General features: G+C 42.6%; 1 protein-coding gene across 4 annotated transcripts; it reads right to left on the reverse strand.

The window, feature by feature from the left end:
* Positions 1 to 2,705: 2,705 nt before the first annotated feature.
* GBGT1 (globoside alpha-1,3-N-acetylgalactosaminyltransferase 1 (FORS blood group)) lies at positions 2,706 to 17,375 on the reverse strand. Of its 4 annotated transcripts, none has more exons than XM_012553983.2 (7): positions 16,937 to 17,375; positions 11,528 to 11,656; positions 10,388 to 10,450; positions 7,937 to 7,987; positions 7,802 to 7,837; positions 4,453 to 4,587; positions 2,706 to 4,050 (listed from the first exon to the last, which is right to left on the reverse strand). In XM_012553983.2, exons 2-7 carry the CDS (start codon positions 11,593 to 11,595, stop codon positions 3,366 to 3,368), a joined length of 1,038 nt encoding a protein of 345 aa, XP_012409437.1. In that variant the 5' UTR covers positions 11,596 to 11,656; positions 16,937 to 17,375; the 3' UTR covers positions 2,706 to 3,365. The 4 variants fall into 4 exon arrangements, with proteins under 4 accessions (XP_012409437.1, XP_003757494.1, XP_031810766.1 ...); XM_003757446.3 differs by having other exon boundaries at positions 11,528 to 11,659; XM_031954906.1 differs by lacking the exons at positions 7,937 to 7,987; positions 10,388 to 10,450; positions 11,528 to 11,656; positions 16,937 to 17,375 and adding an exon at positions 4,774 to 4,949.
* Between the last annotated feature and the right edge of the window lie 1,637 nt (positions 17,376 to 19,012).

Raw genomic sequence — 19,012 nt, forward strand, 5'->3', positions numbered from 1 at the left:
TAAAGGTTGTAATGGTATAAGGGACTGCTCAGTGGTACCACAGATCAAGCTTCCAAGCATAGATGGGAAATGACATTGAGCCTAGGATAACACTTATTTGAACCATCAGATCTTCTGCTTATTATCAACAGGAATAATGATTCATACTTCACTTTCTTCACAACCACTGGGTGAGGCAGGTAGTATAAATATACTCTTCATTTGACAAATGATGAAACAGGATCAAAGAGGTCAAGGTTATGCTATTAGAAAAATCTGCTTTTCTTCAGGCAAAAACCTAAATTTTAAAAAAAATTTGTCTCAAAAATCTAAATTTTTTAAAATTTGTGGCAAAAACCTAAATGCAGATCCTGCCTTAGCAGTAGTGGAGGGGAAGGGTCCTTGTTCTAATCCCTTACCTAGCCAAAGTCAGTCTTTCCCAATCAGGAAAAATGCTTCTGTGGTCCCGCTCCTGTTCCAATAAGGTCAGGCAATATAAAGGAGGGCAGGCTTGGTCTCCCCTGGGATTCCAAGCATGACTCTGAGTACCAAAGCCTGATGCAGCCAATCATTCAATTCTCCAGCTGGGGCAGCAGGGGGGGGGGGGAAGGTGGGGGGAAGGGACTCTCCAACAGGGGCTATTGAGGCCCAGCAGATTCAGTGCAGTATGGTAGAAGGAGATTAGCAGGAATAACACTAAGGACAGAGATTCTACCTTTCTGGAATGCAAATCCCCTCTCTGCCTCCAAACAGAGCATGTCAGAGCTGAAAGGGGCTTTAGGGAGTACCATGTCATTTTATATATGAGGGAACAAAGGTCCCCAAATTCATAAAATTAGCATCTGAGACTTATGAAATATGAACCCAGGTCTCCAGACTCCGAATAGAGCACTGAAATTTAGCCATTCTTCAGAACACAGCTCAAATGTCCATCTTCTCCGTGAATCCTTCCCACCGAGTTCCCACTCTTCTGCTCAATTAACTACAGTGACTCACGATAGCCTCAAGGAATAAATATTAATTTCTGTTTGGTATTAAAAGCCTGGGTCCAATTTACTTTTCCAATCTCCTTATAGCCCCTTTAAAGGATTTTAACCCTTTCATCTCCATAACTCCTTCTTGCCCCACTCCCACCATTGATGTTGACATCTCCATAGTTGCTTTTTGGATAAGCAGACCTAGGCACCATCCTTTGCAGTCTCCCCCCTCACCCCACCCCATCTTCTTTCCCTCCCACTTTGTGAATACCTACAAACCTCTCTCTCAGTTTGGGAGCCATCACCAAACCAGCATTGCTATAGCTTCTGAAGGGGTTATAGCACACCTACACCCCAAGACCTACTTCACAACTTGGTAACATTAGTGCCTCTCCCTGGCCACTCACTATTCCCTGATATGTGTCAGAAAACAAGCTCTTTGAGGGCAGGGACTATCTTTGCATTTGTATTTGTATCTCCAAGGTTTGACACAAATAAGAACTTAATGAATACTTGTTTGTGCATTCATTCATTCAATGTCCAGTCATATGGTCCTGGATGTTCTTTGAACATATGCAATCTCAATGTCTTTGCATGAACTGTCCTCCCTTATCAAGAAGACCTTCTTCATTTCTACCTCTTAGAAGCCCTGACTTCCTTCAAAGCTCCGCTTGAAGGCTGCCTCCAACATGAGGCTTTTCCAGATTCCCTCAGCATCTAACGCCTCCACTCCTGCTCTCTAATTACCTTGTATTTATTTCATATGTGTACATATTATGTCCCCTAATAAAATGTAAGCAACTTGAGGAAGACCAGTTCATGTTTGCCTTTGGATCCCCAGCTCAGTGCCTAATGCTTAATAAATACCTTTTGAACACCGGTAGCACTTATTGCCCATGCTACTTCTTGGACATTGATCACAGATGGTCTGACCTTGCTAATTTGTTTCATGTCTATGCCCCATCTCTTCAACAAAGCTAAGGTGCTGAAGGGGAAGGACCAGATTTTACTTCTCTCTTGATCTCCTCATATATATATATCTGGCATACAATGCATGTGGGTAAATGTTTTCGAGGTGGCTATGGAAGCACACTCTGTGGACAGTCAGATCCCAATCCTTGGCAATTCCACTGGTCTAATGGGAAGGGAAACCCACATGTGGATCTATTCAGCAAGTCTTAGTGACAACAGACTTCATTGCTCCATGTTTTCAGATTCTTTGGCAGGGTAGTCAAGAGGAGAATTTGCTACCCTGGAAACCAGGTCCTAATAATAATAGCTAGCATTTATAAAACTCTTTGGGGTTTTCAAAGTGCCTATGACATTATTTCATCTTCCCCTCACAACCACCCTGGGAAGCTAGTGCCATTTTACAGATGAGACGTCTGAGGCAGACAGAGATTAAGTGATTTGACACAGGGTCACACAGTAAGATTCTGTGGCTAGATTTAAACTCCTGGCTCCAGGTACAGCATTCTATCTATTGAGCCATCTAGCTGATGGAGCACTTTAATCCCAGGCTCTCTTGCTACTTGGAAAGCTAGTTAGGACCCTACCAGGAATGCTATCAGCCTCTTCACTCACCTACGTCTCCCCATATCCTGGAAAATCCCGGCACCCTACCTCTAGCCAAGCCTTTAACACTCCTCAAATGGCTGAGGAATACCTGATGCCTTAGGGTTCTGGCCCTATGACTGTTCCTCCCAGTGGAAGAATGTCTGTCCTTTATAAGAATAACAACTCAAACCCTTCACAAGTACATAGAGTTTTACAGTTCACAAAGCACTTTCACATTCATATTCAACCCTCACAACACCACTGTGAGCTCAGCAGGGAAATGTTTCTTTACATTTTACAAGTAGGTAGACTGAAGTTCAAAGAGATAATTTGCTCTAGGTCACACAGCCAACAGTAGTAAGCACCAAAGCCAGGGCAAAAACCCATGTCATTTTGTGTTTGCTTGTTATTACATTTTCCCCTTAAGTTTAATTTAGCATCAGCTCAGTTCCTCTATCTCTTTTTCATTAAAAACAAAACAAAACAAAAAAACAGCCTTCTAGGTAACCAGCAGCCTCCTTTTGTAACAAGAGGAAATTATTTGATGAACAAATTCAATATCGACATATTCTCATTCCCCTTTGCCATTCTTGGGGATTGCTTATGAAATGCTAAAATGGTCAGTTTTCAAACACTGTGACATTAAGTGGATGCTTTGGATGAGAACAAATGTCGAAGGTAGCAGCTACATGGGTCCTGACTGCCCTTTAAAAAACTCACTCCATGGCTTCCTTACTTTCAGTCTCATCCTTAGTACCTCATCACCAAGCTCTTGATGACCAGAGAAAGTTCTGGTCACCTCAGTCTCTCAGTAGTCTTGGGTGAGGACTGAAGGCCTTTGGCCTGTGTCCATCAGTCCTTCCAGTTCAGGGAGTCTTTGTCCAGTGTAGAAAAGCGAATCAGCTTCAAGCTGGGTGGCTGGGGCTTCCTGTCATCCCAGAGATACTCAGGAGACAGGACCTTGGAGGGCTTGTGGGAAATGAAGCGCCGATTCAGGTGGCTCTCCTCCTGCCAGGCAGCCATGATGCCGTTGGCTTTGTCTGCCAGAATGGCCATGTGACAGCCTCCTGTGAACTCGTACACCCTTTCTACTCGGCCACCAAACACTGCCCCACCGTAGTAGAAGTCTCCCTCACCATCAGCAACAAAAGCTGTGGACAAGGGCCTCCGTTCATAAGGGAACTGCCATCGAGGAACAGTAAAATAGCCAGGGTGAATGGCAGCTACTAAGTCTCCTAAAGTCTCAGCACCCCAAGGATTCCAGAACACCATGTCTATATCTAGACAGTAGAGATAGTCTACCTCCCGATGGCCCCTGGAGGCAATGAATTTGTTGATCGACTCCATTCTCCGCATGGAAATTTCCTCCCAGTGTGAAAAGCCCTGAATGGGGATGACTGAGAGGTTTCGGCCAGGTCCTAGGGGAACATGGGGTATTGCCTCTGGGTCATCAGTGAAGATGTAATAGTTCACCTGAAAGCCTTGCATGAAGAATTCTTCAGCTGACTCCAGGAAACGACGGACAAATCTTGTGTATCTGGTGGATGGGTACAGTAGGGTATTATGGGGTGGGATGGGGAGAAGAACTCATCCCTATTTCCTTTGCTTTTGTTACTCTCTCCACCTAGAATTCCCTCCCTTCTAACTACTACTTACCTAAGTTCTACCCATCATTCAAAGTCCCACTACAGCTTCCAATCTTATTGAAGAATCTTTAAACCACCCTACTTCTCAATGTTGAAGAGACTTTGTCTTCTTTGACTAAACTTAAAATTTCCTTGAGGACAGGTACCATGTTTTATGCTTCTCTATTCCTTCTCCTCCATCCACCTACCCCGGGCCCAGCATATAGATTATAGATTGGAGGAAGGAGCAAGTCAGAGAAAAAGAAAAAGAGAGAATTCCTAATCACCCTTCCCCTTCTAGCCCAGTCTCTTACTTCCCAACAGCAAACGCTGTGACCCCAATGGTGAGATTCAGGGGCCGATAGGCATTATTCAGGAGCTCCGAGTTGAACGTCCCTTCAGAGACAATTGGAGCCAGCCATGGTGTAAGCGTCAATACATCTTTGCGTCTAGAAAGAGAGAAGGGAGAAAATGGTAAATCAGTGTCCTTCCCTTCACTTTTCCCCAATTCTTTCTAAACCACAGAAATAGAATTAGTGTATTCCAGTGGTTAGTCTGTATTTATGGAGCTTATTTATGAAAATAACTTTTGGTCTGGCATAAAATCTGACTTCACTCAGAGGTAGGAATCTCACCTAAACTCTTGTCCAAGGTGCTGCTGTCACTGAAAAGCTTTGGCCGTTCAAGTCAATTGTGCTGGGACTGGACCTTTAATTTCAGCTCATTGCAAAAAGACTTTTATAAAAATTAAAAATAAGTCCCCCAAAGGTCAATGCTGGACTTTCAGATTCTTTCATGTAGTGAGAGAAACCTGGTCAGAACAATATGAAGCCACCAGTTATGGGTATTCCAGAGGCCATTGGTCAAAGCTGCTTTATTCTCTCTCAGCAAGCATAACGAGAGAATGAATTCTACAATCTCAGGGTTCAAAGGGAAATCAGAAGGTCTTTAGTTCAAGCTGTCCTTAAACCAAAGTCCCCAATATGTGGTGAGCCAGACTACTCTTGGAGACCATTACTGATGGGAAATCTGCAACCTCCTGAGGGAGTTCATTCCATTTTGGGTCAACACTGAATATTAGCAAATTTTCCTCCATATTGTCTTTTTTTTTTTTCCTGAGGCAATTGGGGTTAAGTGACTTGCCCAGGGTCACACAGCCAGGAAGTGTTAAGTGGTAAGAGACCCGATTTGAACTCAGGTCCTCCTGACTTCAGGGCTGGTGCTTGAATCACTGGGCTGCCTAGCTGCGCCCCTCCCCCCCATATTGTCTTTTAGCAATTTTTGCAACTCTCTCATAGTTCTGATCTTTGAGCAAAGTAGAGTTCATCCCCTCCCTCTTCAAATCCTTCTTTCTTTTCCAATACATTTTCCCTTTTCCAGGCTAAGTAGCATAGTGGCTAAGGTACTGGGCCAGGAGTCAGGAAGGCCCGAGTTCAAATCTGCTTAGGAAATTATTTAACTTCTATTTACAGTTTTCCTAACTTTAAAATGAGATAATAATAGTACTTGGCTCACAAGTTTGTTGTAAAGAATCAAATGAGATAATAGTTATAAAGTGCTTAGCAAAGTCCCTAGCACAAAATAGGTGTTTAATAAATCTTCTTTCCTTCCTTTCTTATTCACTTATATGGCATAGGTTCCTGACACCATGACATCCTGATCAATTTTCTCTGGCAAGGGTTGTTTGTCTTTCTGGAATTCTTTCTGTCCTTCTGTGATATCTACCATCATTTCCCCTCTTCACTCCTCCTCCTCCCCCCACTCTTAATCTGTCCCATGGAAAGGATGCAAAATCAGTCACTTATCTTTCAGTGTCAATGTCAATCATTGTGTTCTCTTTCCCAGGCAGATTCCCACTTTAAGCCTAAACTTAACCTGAGAAATCAAAGTTTGGCTCCTCTGGTAAAGAGATTTCAGAAAGTAGGGAACAAATTAGGAAAGAAATCAGGAGACAGGAAAGGCCCTCTCAAATCTAGTCATCCTATAAAGGTGGTTGGTGACTACATCACCATGTAGTACTAACCCTGCTTCTAAATGCAGGTTTTCCCACAGTAAATGAGCTCCATCCCTTACTGTCCCTTTGGCGAGTCTTCCTCATAATGCAGACACGTATAATTTACATCTGGAACAGAAATGATACATTCTAACGTTATGTGATTATTTCTACATAATATCTAGCATCCTTTTCATCTTTAAGATGAAGGGTCTGAGGGCAGCCAGATGGCGCAGTGGATAAAGCACTGGTCTCGAAGTCAGGAGGATCTGAATTCAAATCCAGCCTCAGACACTTAACAGTTCCTAGCTGTATGATCCTGGGCAAGTCACTTAACCCAAATTGCCTTGAAAAAAAAATTGGGGAAAAAAAAAGAAGGATCTGGACAAGAAGGTCTCTGAGATCCCTTCGGCCTCTGAATTACATATTCTAAGTAGTCTTTTCCAGCGCTGATATTCTCTAGTTCTACTGGATATTAGACAGTAGTTGTATGAAAATGGAATTATATCATATGAAACGCTGAAAGGACATCTCATAGTTCATCTACTTCAATGCCCACGTTTAATAGAAGGAAACTGAGTCTTAGAGGAAAGAAAACTTGTTCAAGATCCCATGTTGAGCAGGGGCAGTTAACACAAGTGAGCTGACCCTCTGCCCATGATTCTTTCCACTACTCCCACCTACCTGTCTATGGTATCAGAGTTTTCACAGGACCTGAGCTGGAAGATATCCCACAGAGAATCAGTTCAACCTTAATTTTAATTAATTAATTTTAGTTTTAATTAGTTTTTTTTTTTTTTTAAGAGTAGGTCTCCGTATTTTGTCTGGGCTGGAAGTGCAGGGGCTGGCTACCCATGGGCCTAATCCCAGTAAAGAATGGCATGGAAGCTTCTGTTCTATTTCTTACTTGGGCTGGTTTGCCCCTCCTTAGACGACTTGGTTCTCAAATCCCCCAAACATCCTCTCTAGGTCCTGGGCATTCACTATTTTGATCCTGGACTTAGCATAGTTACCTATCAGCTTAGCTCACTGCGGTTCAAAACTCTTGAGCTCAAAAGATCTGCCAATCTCCACGCCTTCCTCTTCCCCTGTAGTATCACCATGCCTAGAACCAACTTCTTTTACCCACAAGGAAAAGTTTAGCCCAGACAGGGAAAGGACTTGCTCATATTCCCAAAGCTAATCTGGATTAGGATTTGAATGTAGGACTCCAAATCCAGAACTCATCCACTACATCATCTATACACAAGATCAAGACTGCTTTCTGTTCAACTTTTCCTCCAAGTCTCCCAATCTTTATAAATTCTATTCTATTCCAATTCAGTAGCATTTTTCATTCTGGAATGGGTATCCCTAACCAATCACCAAGTCACCCACAATGGCCCTGTGGTTGGTCTCTAATAGCAGGGGCGTAGGACGTGGGAGGGACAGGCTCTTCTTGATCATCGCCTGCAACAGTGCTACTTCATGTCCACTTTATTCTCTGGACAGCTACAGGTCATCTCCTTCCTCCTTCTCTACATCAAGGCCGCAATTTCTGAAGGTTCTAAAGCAATGAATCAGGCTCCCCTGACTGGTGAGAGAATTTATCCAGCAGGAAGTACCCTCGTCACCTCCCCAATCCCTCCCCAAGTAACATTTCATTTCTAACCCAGTGAACAATAACTTACTGCTGCTCTAGCAACTTTGGCTGAGGATAGAGTAACCTGCAAAGAAAGACAAATAAGGCATGAGGTTCACATTCTAGAGACAGCTGCATCATTTTAGATCACTGTTAAGGCAGGAAAAGAAGGAATTCTTCTTACTGGGGAAAAGGTCGAAATTTCTTTTCTTCTGTAGCTGGCAATTTCATAGAACTGTATCAGAGAAGAAAAAAAGACAAGTGAGAATTGAGACTTATGGTCCTTCAGGAAGAAGTAGGGATGCTTTAGATGGGCACTTACAAGGCCCAAGATGGCAACATTCGCCGTCCCAAGATCCCACCTAAGGTCATCCCCTTTTACTACTATGATGTTTCCACCATTAGTCAACTGCATCGATTGGTTTACAACCCAGATAACAACAATAGGGAAGATAGCAGGTAGAGGATGGAGAACTGGCTTTAGTGCTGGATGATGTGGGCTCAAGCCGTAATTCTGAAACATTCTGCCTGTGTGACTTTGGGCAAGTCACTTGTCCTCAAAGTGCTTCAGGCAATTCTCTAAGACTAGAAATTAAAGAGGACCTGGGTTGGTAGAGGGAGGATCCTAGATGTTGGGCTGAGAGGACTCTAGCACAAGAACTGGGTGGGTCCTCAGAGGCCATCAAGTATGAATGAGGAAACTGAGGCCCCAGGATATTCAATTACTTGCCCAAATCCTACAGGTAGTAAGTGTCAGGGACAGGGAATCACTTCCTTGTGGAATCACAAACAGAGGCACTCTGCAGAAACAAAACGAGTCACTAGAATTAAGAGATATGGACTCAAATCCCAGCTCCATTATTTGATAATTTTTTTTGATATTTGATAATTATATGGCCCTAAACAAGTCACTTAATTAAATGAGGTCACATTCTGCAAAAAACACAGATGATAACCTGCCTCATGTTGTTATTCAGTCATTTTTCAGCTACATCCAACTATTTATGACATCAGTTGGGGGTTTCTTGGCAAAGATATTAGAGTATTTTGACATTTCCTTCACCAGGCCATTTTACAGATGAGGGAACTGAGGCAAATAGAGTTAAGTGACTTACCCAGGGAAGAAGAGCCTTCCTGACTAAGCTTCACACTCTATCCACTGAGTAGCCTAGCTGCCCATCTGGCTCATAGTAGGTGCTATATGAATGTGTAATTATTACTCTTCCTTTTCCCCACTCAATTTTCTCATCTGCAAAATGGGAATAACACAACTTGTACTACCTCTGTCATAGGATTGTTGTGAGGAAGGTGCTATTATTATGAGGCATCTGGGCACTGTCCTGTATAATGGCAAGATCCCAGAAACATGAATCCAACAGCCACAGTTATAGCCGCAGTCTATTACTAAGTCATTGGGTGTCCTTGGGCAAGGTGCTTCTTTAGGAGCTTGTATACAATTTCATTCTCTATGAATATGGGATAATAATTCCTGCTTGGCCTCTTTCACAAGGTCATTTTAAGAATTAAATTCACTCATCAAGCATTTATTAAAAATCTGCTAAGTCCAAAGCACTGTGGCTAAAAAAAAATTACAATCAATGTTTTCAAGGAATTTACATTCCACTGATAGGAACACAGATAAGTGAAAAATAAGGTAGGAAGTGAGGAGGACAAAGGAAAGATCCAGACATGTGTGTGTGAGAGAGAGAGAGAGTGTGAGAGAGAGAGAGAGAGAGAGAGAGTGAGAGAAAGAGAGAGAGAGAGAAAGAGAGAGATCAGGGAAGATGACAAAAATTACAGGGAAGATGACAAAAATTACGTGGAAGAAAAGGTGTTTAATCTGAATCTTGCAGGAAGAGAAGAGTTTTGAAATAAGATACTTTGGGGAAGCTAACTGGTACAGAGGACAGATCACCAGTCCTGGAGTCGGGAGGAACTGAATTCAAATTGGGACTCAGACTTAACCAGTGTGACCCTAAGCAAGTCACTTTACCCTGTATGCCTCAAAAAAGAAAAAGAAAAAATGAAATAAGATACTCCCTGGAAAAGTACTTTTTAAATTGCTAAAGCAGTAACCACACAGATAACATAAGAAAAAAAAGTTATAACTGGATTGGAGAGTATATAGTCATTTTACTGAAGAGGCAGAAGGGGAAAGTGACACATATGATCAGGAAGCTAGCTTGGATTTGAACCCAAGTTTTTAGGCTGCAGTACCTTTTCTACCTTTGTCTCCAAGTTAAAGTCCTTTGTGAGAGGGACCTTTTAATGGAATCTGGGGGAGCAGAGGATGTCTGCTGAAGAACAGCACACCATAGTAACATCTGTATCACTAATGTTTCAGATTTACAAATAACTTTTTCTAGAAAGCCCTGTGTGAGTAGTGCTATTGGCTCAATTTCATAGATTGAGGCTCAGGTAACTTGTTCCATCCCAAAGTTTACACAATTCAATAGAAACCCGAGGTCAAACTTAGGCTTGCTGATTCCATGAGCAGTGGTCTTTCTGTCACACTATACTCTTACCTGAATGACTTCAGAAAAGAAGTCAATCCTATACCTTTACACATTGCCCAACAATGTTTTTGAGAGACTCATTACCTTTATTCCCATCTCAGACCCATCTCAATACTTACAAGGCTTCTGGGCAAGGAAGGTAATATGGGAGGTAATGGACAGACCAGTTCCAAGTTAACATCCTGAAAAAAAAGAAAAGCTCTCTTGCATGTTCCTTCATAGATAAGATCGTTTGCTTAGCAAAAATTAAATTTATCAATAATATATTCTGGAAATTACTGGGCCACTTGTTCAACTCTGCTGTTAATATAAGTGAGAATTGTTAGCAAATGATTGAATTAGAGAAAAGCAATCAGGATTATTTTTGTAAAAGAAAAAAGTGGGAGTTTTGAGGGAGGAATGAACATATTTTCAATGTTATAGTTCTAGGACTTTTTTATAATAATTATAAATGACCGATTAAAAAACTGCGCCTATTTATCTGAACAGATATTGCTCTCCTGTTCCTTTTCCCCAGCCCTCCAGCCCTGGATGCCAGAGCCTCCTCCCCAACTGCTGAATCCCTAGCCTGCTTTCTAGGCTATAATTCCTGCAGTTCTACTTCTAAGTGGGCTTATTCTGGGGGTGAAAAGAATTCCCAGGGCTCTAGATTTGGTGTTAAATTGTATTTCTGACATCCACAAGTGGAATACATTTCCCCCACAAATATTATAAAAATTATAATTAGGGTCTATAGTGCTATTAATCCTAAAATAAAGATAAACACTATTTCTGTGTGAAAATGCCTTCCCACCTTCAATCAACCAACCTTGACACAACTTGTGTGTAAACTGAATGCTGCCTCTATTTATTACCCTCTATTTGGTGAAATATCTCATTCCCATTATTCTAAAGGGGAACAGGAAGAGATCAAGGAATTTTATCTTTTTGGAAGAGGTGGAATTTGAGGATGGGTAGGAATTCCCACGAGTAAAGAGAAGGACAGAGGATGTTCCATGTAAAGGGAATCGTGTGAACAAAGGGATGGAATAAAAGGATCAGAGGCTGGAAGCTAAAAGGAATCTCAGAGGCTTTTCCTCCTTTCTTTCTCTGTTTTTCTTCCTTTCTTTCTGGAGAGGTACAATGTTTCTATGTCTATATCTTATATATATATGAATCCTTATACCCATAAGGACTTTATCCCTATGAGGGGGTAGATGGAAGTTTAATATGACTCATCAAGCCTAGACACACTCTCTCCAGAGTCAAATCAAACTTACCAAATGACTAAGAAGATGCTGAGTAAGGTGAGGGTGATGGCTGCCAGCAGCATGCTCCGCCAACGCATCGCTGCGGACCTTGAAGGTTGATTCCAGCGTTGTCGAGCCTGGCGCGCCGTTTTCTACAACCTGCTACATTAAAGTATAGCAGAGATAAAGTCACAGCCCCCTGCTGACCCTACTGCCGAGCTTGGGGAAAACAGTTCTTCTCTCTGTTCCTGTCTGATGGAAAGCCAGCTTCCCCCTGAGATTTAGGAGGGAGGGAAGGTGACATAGAGAGCTGGAGTCAGAAAGGGTCAGCTTCCCGAGTTCAGATCCAGCCTCAGACATTTACGGGCTAAATGACTTTGGGCATGTGCCTCCTGGTCTATAACATGAGCTGGAGAAGGAAATGGCAAACCACTCTAATATCTCTGTCAGGAAAATCCCAAACGGGGGCTCAGAGGATTGGACATGACTGAAAGCTCCCAACAAGCGAGCAAATGTCTTGGGAAGCCTCTCTCGATTCCCCCACAGCTTCCAGTTCTCTCCCCGGGTTACTCTGTATTTACTTATTTTTATAAGTTGCTGTACGTGGGTATTGCCTCCTTGGATAAAACGTAGTTCTTTAGGGTGGGGACTGGTTCGTTTTTGTCTTTCTGTTTTCAGTCTTAGCACAGTCTTCCACGTTGTGTCTGACTCTGTGATCCCATTTGGGGTTTTCTTGGCAAAGACATTGGAGCGGTTTGTTATTTCCTTCTCCAGATTGTTTTACAGATGAGGAAACTGAGGCAACCAGGATTAAGTGACTTGCCCAGGGTCTCACGGCCAGTAAGTGTCAGAAGCTGTATCTGAGTTCTGGGAGAGGAGTCTGACTCCCAGCCTGGCAATCGATGTGCTATGGCGCCACCTAGCTGCCACCTAGCAGGTGCTTAATAAATGGGCACTGATTGATCAATTGAATAGGCAGCTCTCTAGATGGGATGATTAGTCCGGTCTCTTCCACACAATTCCTGGCTGAGTTAGCATGCTTCCAATCTCAGGGGCCTGCGGCTTCTACCTCTTACAATGTCACATCCCAAATACCAGGATTTCTTTTATTATTAGTGACTTTTTTCTTAGGGATCCGAGGAACGTTCCCCCTTCTAGGAAGTTAAATAAATCATTGAGGTTTTTTGTTTTCCCACATCTTTACCTTCAGCCTCCCACCGAGCCTTGAGCCCAACCATAGGTCCCTAATTCTAGCCACAGACTGCTCCTTTGACCTCAGGGCAACGCTATTTTGTGGATTGTTGGATTTGAGGTCAGATCTCAGTCCTTGATTTTGAGATAGTTTCTTAATCTCTTTGAGCTTCAGTTTCTTCATGTGTACAATGAGAAGGTTGGAGTAGATGATTTCCCAGATTTTTTAAATCTCTGATTACTGATTGGCTCCTAATCCTGATTTCCGGTTCACCAGTGATAGGCCCCAATCATCAAAGCACAGCATTAGAAAACTCTCTCTCTCCTTTTCTCTCTCTCCCTCCCTTTCTCTCTCTCCCTCCCCTGCTTCTATCTCACTCCTTCTCTTTGTCTCTCTCTCTCTGTATACATATACACACACACACACACACCTTTAGATTCAATCTTTTACCCAGCCAGTTCCCATGGGGACCAGATAAGAGTGTGAATGCCTTGTACCCTCCTCACCACTGTGCCTGGCACCTGGCAGGTACTTAATAAATATTTATTGAATGAATGAATTTTTACATAGCCAGGATTATGCATTATAAGCTATATCCTCTGCCTACCACATCCCTTATGCAACCTTTTATGTCTCCTGGTTTTAGCTATTTTTTCCTAAGTATATACCTTATCCTCTTATCCCAAGTTTGGTCCTGATTTCAATATCTATAGGACACAGAGAATCAGGTGCCAATCTTTGCAGAACATTCATTGAGCTTAGCCTTTAAACCTAGCACAGACGGTAGAGCCTTGAAGATATATTGGAAAAGAGCTCTGGATCTGAAATCAAAGGGTCTGAGTTCATGTTCCACGCCTCATACTTACTCTTGGACAATGACTTTAACTTCACGAGAGTTGTTACCTCATCAATAAAATAAGTAGGTTATACAAGGACTCTGAGGGCCCTTCCAGGACTATGATCTTTCTCCCTATTTTTGTTCCTGGAAGGTATGGAAACCTTCCAGTGACTAAAGAGCTCTCCCTCTCCTCCAACCAAAGGCAGGCTTCCATTTTAGGCCTCTAATCTAGTCTCTTTTAGGTTGTACTAAACACAGGTGGACCCAGGGCTGCCCACTTTTATCAGGCAGTGAAAGTTTCCACCCAAAGATCAGAGCGGTCCCTAGTGTTTCTCTCAGAGGTTCTAGATGCTGAACCTTATTTAAGCCTATGCTCATAACAGCCACTTGCTTTCAGGGTTCTGAACTGAGCCCTCTTCTCTTCTCCCTCTATACTACTATCAGCTCCCAAGGATTTAATTACCATCAGATCTATCTATCCTGCCCCAGCCTCTTTGATGACATTCAACCTTGCATCTCCAACTGCCTTTCAGTTACTTTAAACTAGATATATTGTAGACATCTTAAACTTAAGGATCAAAACGGAATTCATTATCTTCTCCCTAAAATCTGTCCACTCCCCTATCTTCCCTCTTACTATAGGGGGTCATACCATCCTCTCAGTGCCCCAGGCTCATAACCTGGAAGTCATCCAGGATTCCTCAGTCTCTCAATCTCTCCTACCCCTATATCCAAGTGTTGCCAAGGCTGATCCATTCCACCTTTGTAACATCTCTAAAACACATCCTTCTCTCTCCCCTGACATTACCACCAGACCCTCATCACATCAAACCTGGATTACTGCAAAAACCTATTGGTAGGTCTGCTTGCCCCAAGTCTCTCCTCACTACAATCCCTCCTCCATTCAGCCTTTAAAGTGATTTTTCTAAAGTACATGTTCAGTCATATCGCATATATACACACCCTACTGAATAAACTCCAATGGCTCCAAAACTCCTATCACCTCTAGGAGCAAATACAAAATGCAATCAAAGCCCTTCCTGACTTGGCCCTCTTCCCCCAAACAAGGCACTCTCTTAGCTCCAGGCATTTTCTCCGGCTTCCTTCATGTGCTTGGAATGTTCTTCCTCCTCTGTTCTGAATACTGACCTTCATGGTTCCCTTAATGTCCCACCTAAAATCCTATTTTCTTCAGGAAGTTTTCCCTCTGTGAACTCTCTTTGTCCTGTATATAGCTTGCTTTGTATATATTTGCTTGCATGTTGTTTCACCCTTTCAGTTGTAAGCTCCTAGAAGACAGGAACTGGCTTTCCCTTCTTTTTATATCCCCAATACTTAGCATAATGCCTTACACATAATAGGTGCTCAATGAATATTGATTGATTGATTGTTATCCTGTCTGTTCCTCCCTAGATTGGGAAGGCAAGCAGATCCTTCCAGGAAAGTTTTGATGTATTGCTGCATACACCCCCATGGTAAATGACAGGTTCATTGCAGTTTTTTCTTAATGTGTGTCATTTTTAAAGTAAAAAGTAGGGAGGAATAAGTGCCTGAATTCTCCCTTTCTCTATCATTGTGAGGAGAAAATAGTTGATTGAATCAACCAATCAAAAAGATTTTTAAAGTGCCTGGTAGGCACTGTGCTATTTGTAGGAGTAATTTCTTCCACTTCCCCAAAACAAACAAAAAAGCCTATGCTTTCAAGGAGATTACATTTTAACAGAGGAGACAACATGTGCATATATAAATATATACAGAATATATACATAATGAATACAAGGTAGTTTTGGAATGGGGGAGCCCCTTAGAGCTAGGAGACAGATGGAAGTTCAGGACCATAAATTTAATCACAGAAAGGTTGTTGGGTTTTTTTTTTTTTTTAAATAAACTTCTTTTGTGTTATGGACCCTTTAAGCAGTCCAGTCAAGTCTACACATCTCTTCTCAGAGTAATACCCAAAATATTTAGCATTACAAAAGAAACCAACTGATTGAAATAAAGTTATCAGAATGTTAAAACACAACAACAATAAACCCCAAATTCTGAGACCCCAGGTTAAGAATCCCTCAGCCACAAATAGAAAGATCTCTAGGAGTTCCTTCCTAGTTCAGTCGCTTCCATTTTACAGATCAAGAAACTAAGGCCCAGAGAAGGGAGTAATTTATTCCTGTCCTTACAAATGGCAAGCAACAGAGTCAAGATTTGTATCTGATTTTTGCATTCAGTGCTCTTTCCACTCTACCATATTGCTTTTTCCTTTAGTTTCCTCACAAGGTTGCCTGCTCACAAGGTTGTTGTAAAGACGAATAATAACATATGTAAAAAGCACTTTGCAAACCTTAAAGCACTACATAAACGCCACCAACATTATCATTATTTTCTTCTTCCTATGATTAAAGGTTACATGGGGGAAAAAAAATCAGATTTCCAGGGAAATTAATTCCCAAGCCCTCTTGGAGGCTGTACCAGTGCATCAGGAGATTCTATTTATTTGTCTAGCCAGTGAGAGACCCGTCCTTCTCTCCTTCCCCTCCCCCACGTGGCCTCTGACAGCTGGCAGTCTAGGTACAGCTGTAACTGCAGCGAACTATTGGTGTTTATATGTTTAGTTTGCAGGCTTCTTACTGGGAGGCATCTAAGTAGAAGGTCCAAAAAGCTGTGGGTCAGACTATTTTAAAACTATTTCCCCATGCATCTGGTTCCCACAAAACAAAATAAAGCCTCTACAGCCTGGGATCCTTTATACCAATCTCTTTAATTGAGGAAACAAATATGGGATGACAGAACTAAGTCCTGGCCTGGGAACCAGGGTTCTATAGTCCTAGTTCTAACAAAACTGCTCAACTGCTTTGAGCAGTTGTTATTTCACCACCATCACAACCCCCAACCTGTTTCCTAATAAGTAAAATGTGGAGAATGGTACAGAGTTTTCCATGGGGTCTGTGGAAGATTACAGAGGGTCCAGAAACTTGAATAGGAAAAAATAATATTGTTATGTTCAATAATCCTTGGTTTCCTTTGTACCCTAGTATTTTATATTATATATTGTTGTATATTAAAAATTAGTCTTCTGGAAAAAGATGTTCACAGGTTTTCTCAGATTGCCAAAGAGATCACATACAAGGTTAAGAACACCTGCATTAAACAGTCTTTGAGATCCTAGGATTCATTGGAGCAATACATTTCTAGAGACTGTGCTTTAAAAGAAATCCATGGTGAAACCATTTCTTTCTTCTTCCCTCCCCCAGCTGTCAGAAGCCCTAGGCCAGCTACTCCCTCCAGGCTTGCCCATCCAGGGAATCCGGTTTATTTATGGTTCGAGATTGGCAGAGGAGCCAGGACCTGCTAGATTCCCCAAGGAGAATTTTCCTACCAACACAGGCGAGACCCTCCACGCGTCCCAACTCACCCCTAAGCCTGGGGAGGGCAGCAAGCAGCAGTGAAAGGCAGAGAGCTAGGCGGGCAGGCAAGCTGACTGGGAAGTGGGGAAGCGGACAAGGTGGTGGGCAGGCAAGATGGACTCTCGTGGTCTCTTCGGAGAAGGACTCGAGCAGCAATCTACCCTCAGCCAGCTTTGGGGGGACTCGTTAGGCTTCGGGTCCCCGTGTCCTTAGCGTCACGATCACCAGGGTTTCTGAGAATCCCAGGCTTGGAACATAAGTCCCGCAGTCGCAGAGGACGAAGATCTCTTCGGCTCGGACCCAGCCGGAGCCGAGCCACCGCCCTAGCCCCCAAGGCTGCTGGAAGCAGGAACTGCGTGCCTTTCCGCCTGGCCCCAGTCTATTTCATTCGCAAACTCGATTGATTCGCTCCCTGAGGGTCCGGCTGCCTGCTCCTCCCTTTTCTGGGCCGGGGGGGGGGGGGGGGGGGGGGGGGGGAATAGCTTTGTTTCTCCTTGAGCCTAAGGACCGAAAGGGGAGGGATGGAATAGATGCGAAGGGGAGGGAGGCGCGGGGAGAGAGAGAAGGGGGAGGGAGGGCCTGCTGGGCTAGAGGTTTGCACCATTTCGAGAGAGGAAATCACTGTTATGTACCAGCCAATTTTCCTAAGTCTGTAAACACAGGAGGATACCAATATATCTGCACGCACGTGTCTGGACTCCCATACTGTCACATATATACAACAGACACACTCAACACAGCTAAACGTGTGGCCCCAGGGACTCAAGGTCATTCTTCCAAGTTTACCTGGGGACTCCCGTGATTGGAATATAGAGTCTATGTGGGTGATGAAAAACAATATAGCTCATATTTAAATAGATAGCCCTTTAAGGGAGTGATTTACATATGTTATCACATTTGATCTTCATACCAACCTTGTGAGATAAGGGCTATTAATTATATTATTATATTATATATTATATTATTATTATATTAATCTCATTTTACAGATGAGGAAACTGAAGTTGGGAGTGCTAGAGTGACCACTCAGAGTCACAAGGCTAGTCAGCGTCTGAGGTAGAATTTGAATCCAGGTCTTCCCGACTCCACATCTAGTGCTCTATCTGATAGAGTGCTAGGTTCAGACTAAAGAAGATCTGCCTTAGACACTTACTAGTTGGTTGGAGCCAGTTACTCTACCATTCTTAGCTTTAGCTTCTTCATCTACACAAAGTAGGAAGAATGTACTAGATCAAACCTTCTTAAACTGTGGGCCGAGACCTTACATGGGTCTTATAACTGACTGTGGGGCCTGCAGAATTATGATTTATTATTAGTAAACATTTGATTTGTACGCCTATTTTCTATATCTATATACCCAGGGTCAAATAAAAGTTTCTCTAATAAAAAGGGGTCTCAAGTCAAAATAGTTGAAGAAGTCCTCTGAGGTCCCTTCTAGTTCTAGATCTTTGATCTCTTGGATCCAACTTTGATCTTGGAGAAGTAATTTCCCCTCACTGAGGTTGCTTCATTTTTGCTTTTTGGAGGGCTTAATTTTTTTTTTTAATAATAGCTTATTATTTTCAAAATACATGCAGAATTTTGTTTTCTTTCTCAATTGTTTCCTTCTTGATCCATTTTTTCCTGTGCAGCAAGATAACTGTATAAATATGTATACATATATTGGATTTAACATATATTTAACATGTATTGAACTACCTGTCATTCAGGGGAGGGGGTGGGGGGAAGGAGAGGAAAATTTGGAACAGAAGGTTTTACAAGGGTCAGTGTTGAAAAATTACCCATGAATGGGGCTGCTAGGTAAACACAGTGGTTAGAACACCAGCCCTGAAGTCAGGAGGACCTGAGTTCAAATCGGGTCTCTTACCACTTAACACTTCCTGGCTGTGTGACCCTGGGCAAGTCACTTAACCCCAATTGCCTCAGCAAAAGAAAGAAAGAAAGAATTGGGCAAGGGTTTGTTATTATTATTTTCCTAGATCATATCCTTTAGACGAGCAGTTTCTGAAGTAAAGGCTTAGGCTCCTAGAATATGTAATTACTCAGAGATGGGAAGATGCTGACAGTAAATCGTGGAACTTGTC

The sequence above is a fragment of the Sarcophilus harrisii genome, chromosome 2, assembly GCF_902635505.1.
Source record: "Sarcophilus harrisii chromosome 2, mSarHar1.11, whole genome shotgun sequence".
NCBI classification, from domain to species: domain Eukaryota; kingdom Metazoa; phylum Chordata; class Mammalia; order Dasyuromorphia; family Dasyuridae; genus Sarcophilus; species Sarcophilus harrisii.

Excerpts from the sequence above, each read along its gene's own strand:
- GBGT1 (XM_012553983.2), bottom strand. The coding sequence starts at position 11,595 with ATGCGTTGGCGGAGCATGCTGCTGGCAGCCATCACCCTCACCTTACTC. Across the intron at positions 7,838-7,936 it reads AAATTTCGACCTTTTCCCCA|GTTACTCTATCCTCAGCCAA; the intron begins GTAAGAAGAATT and ends CTTTCTTTGCAG. Across the intron at positions 4,588-7,801 it reads CCAAAGTTGCTAGAGCAGCA|ACGCAAAGATGTATTGACGC; the intron begins GTAAGTTATTGT and ends CTCTCTTTCTAG.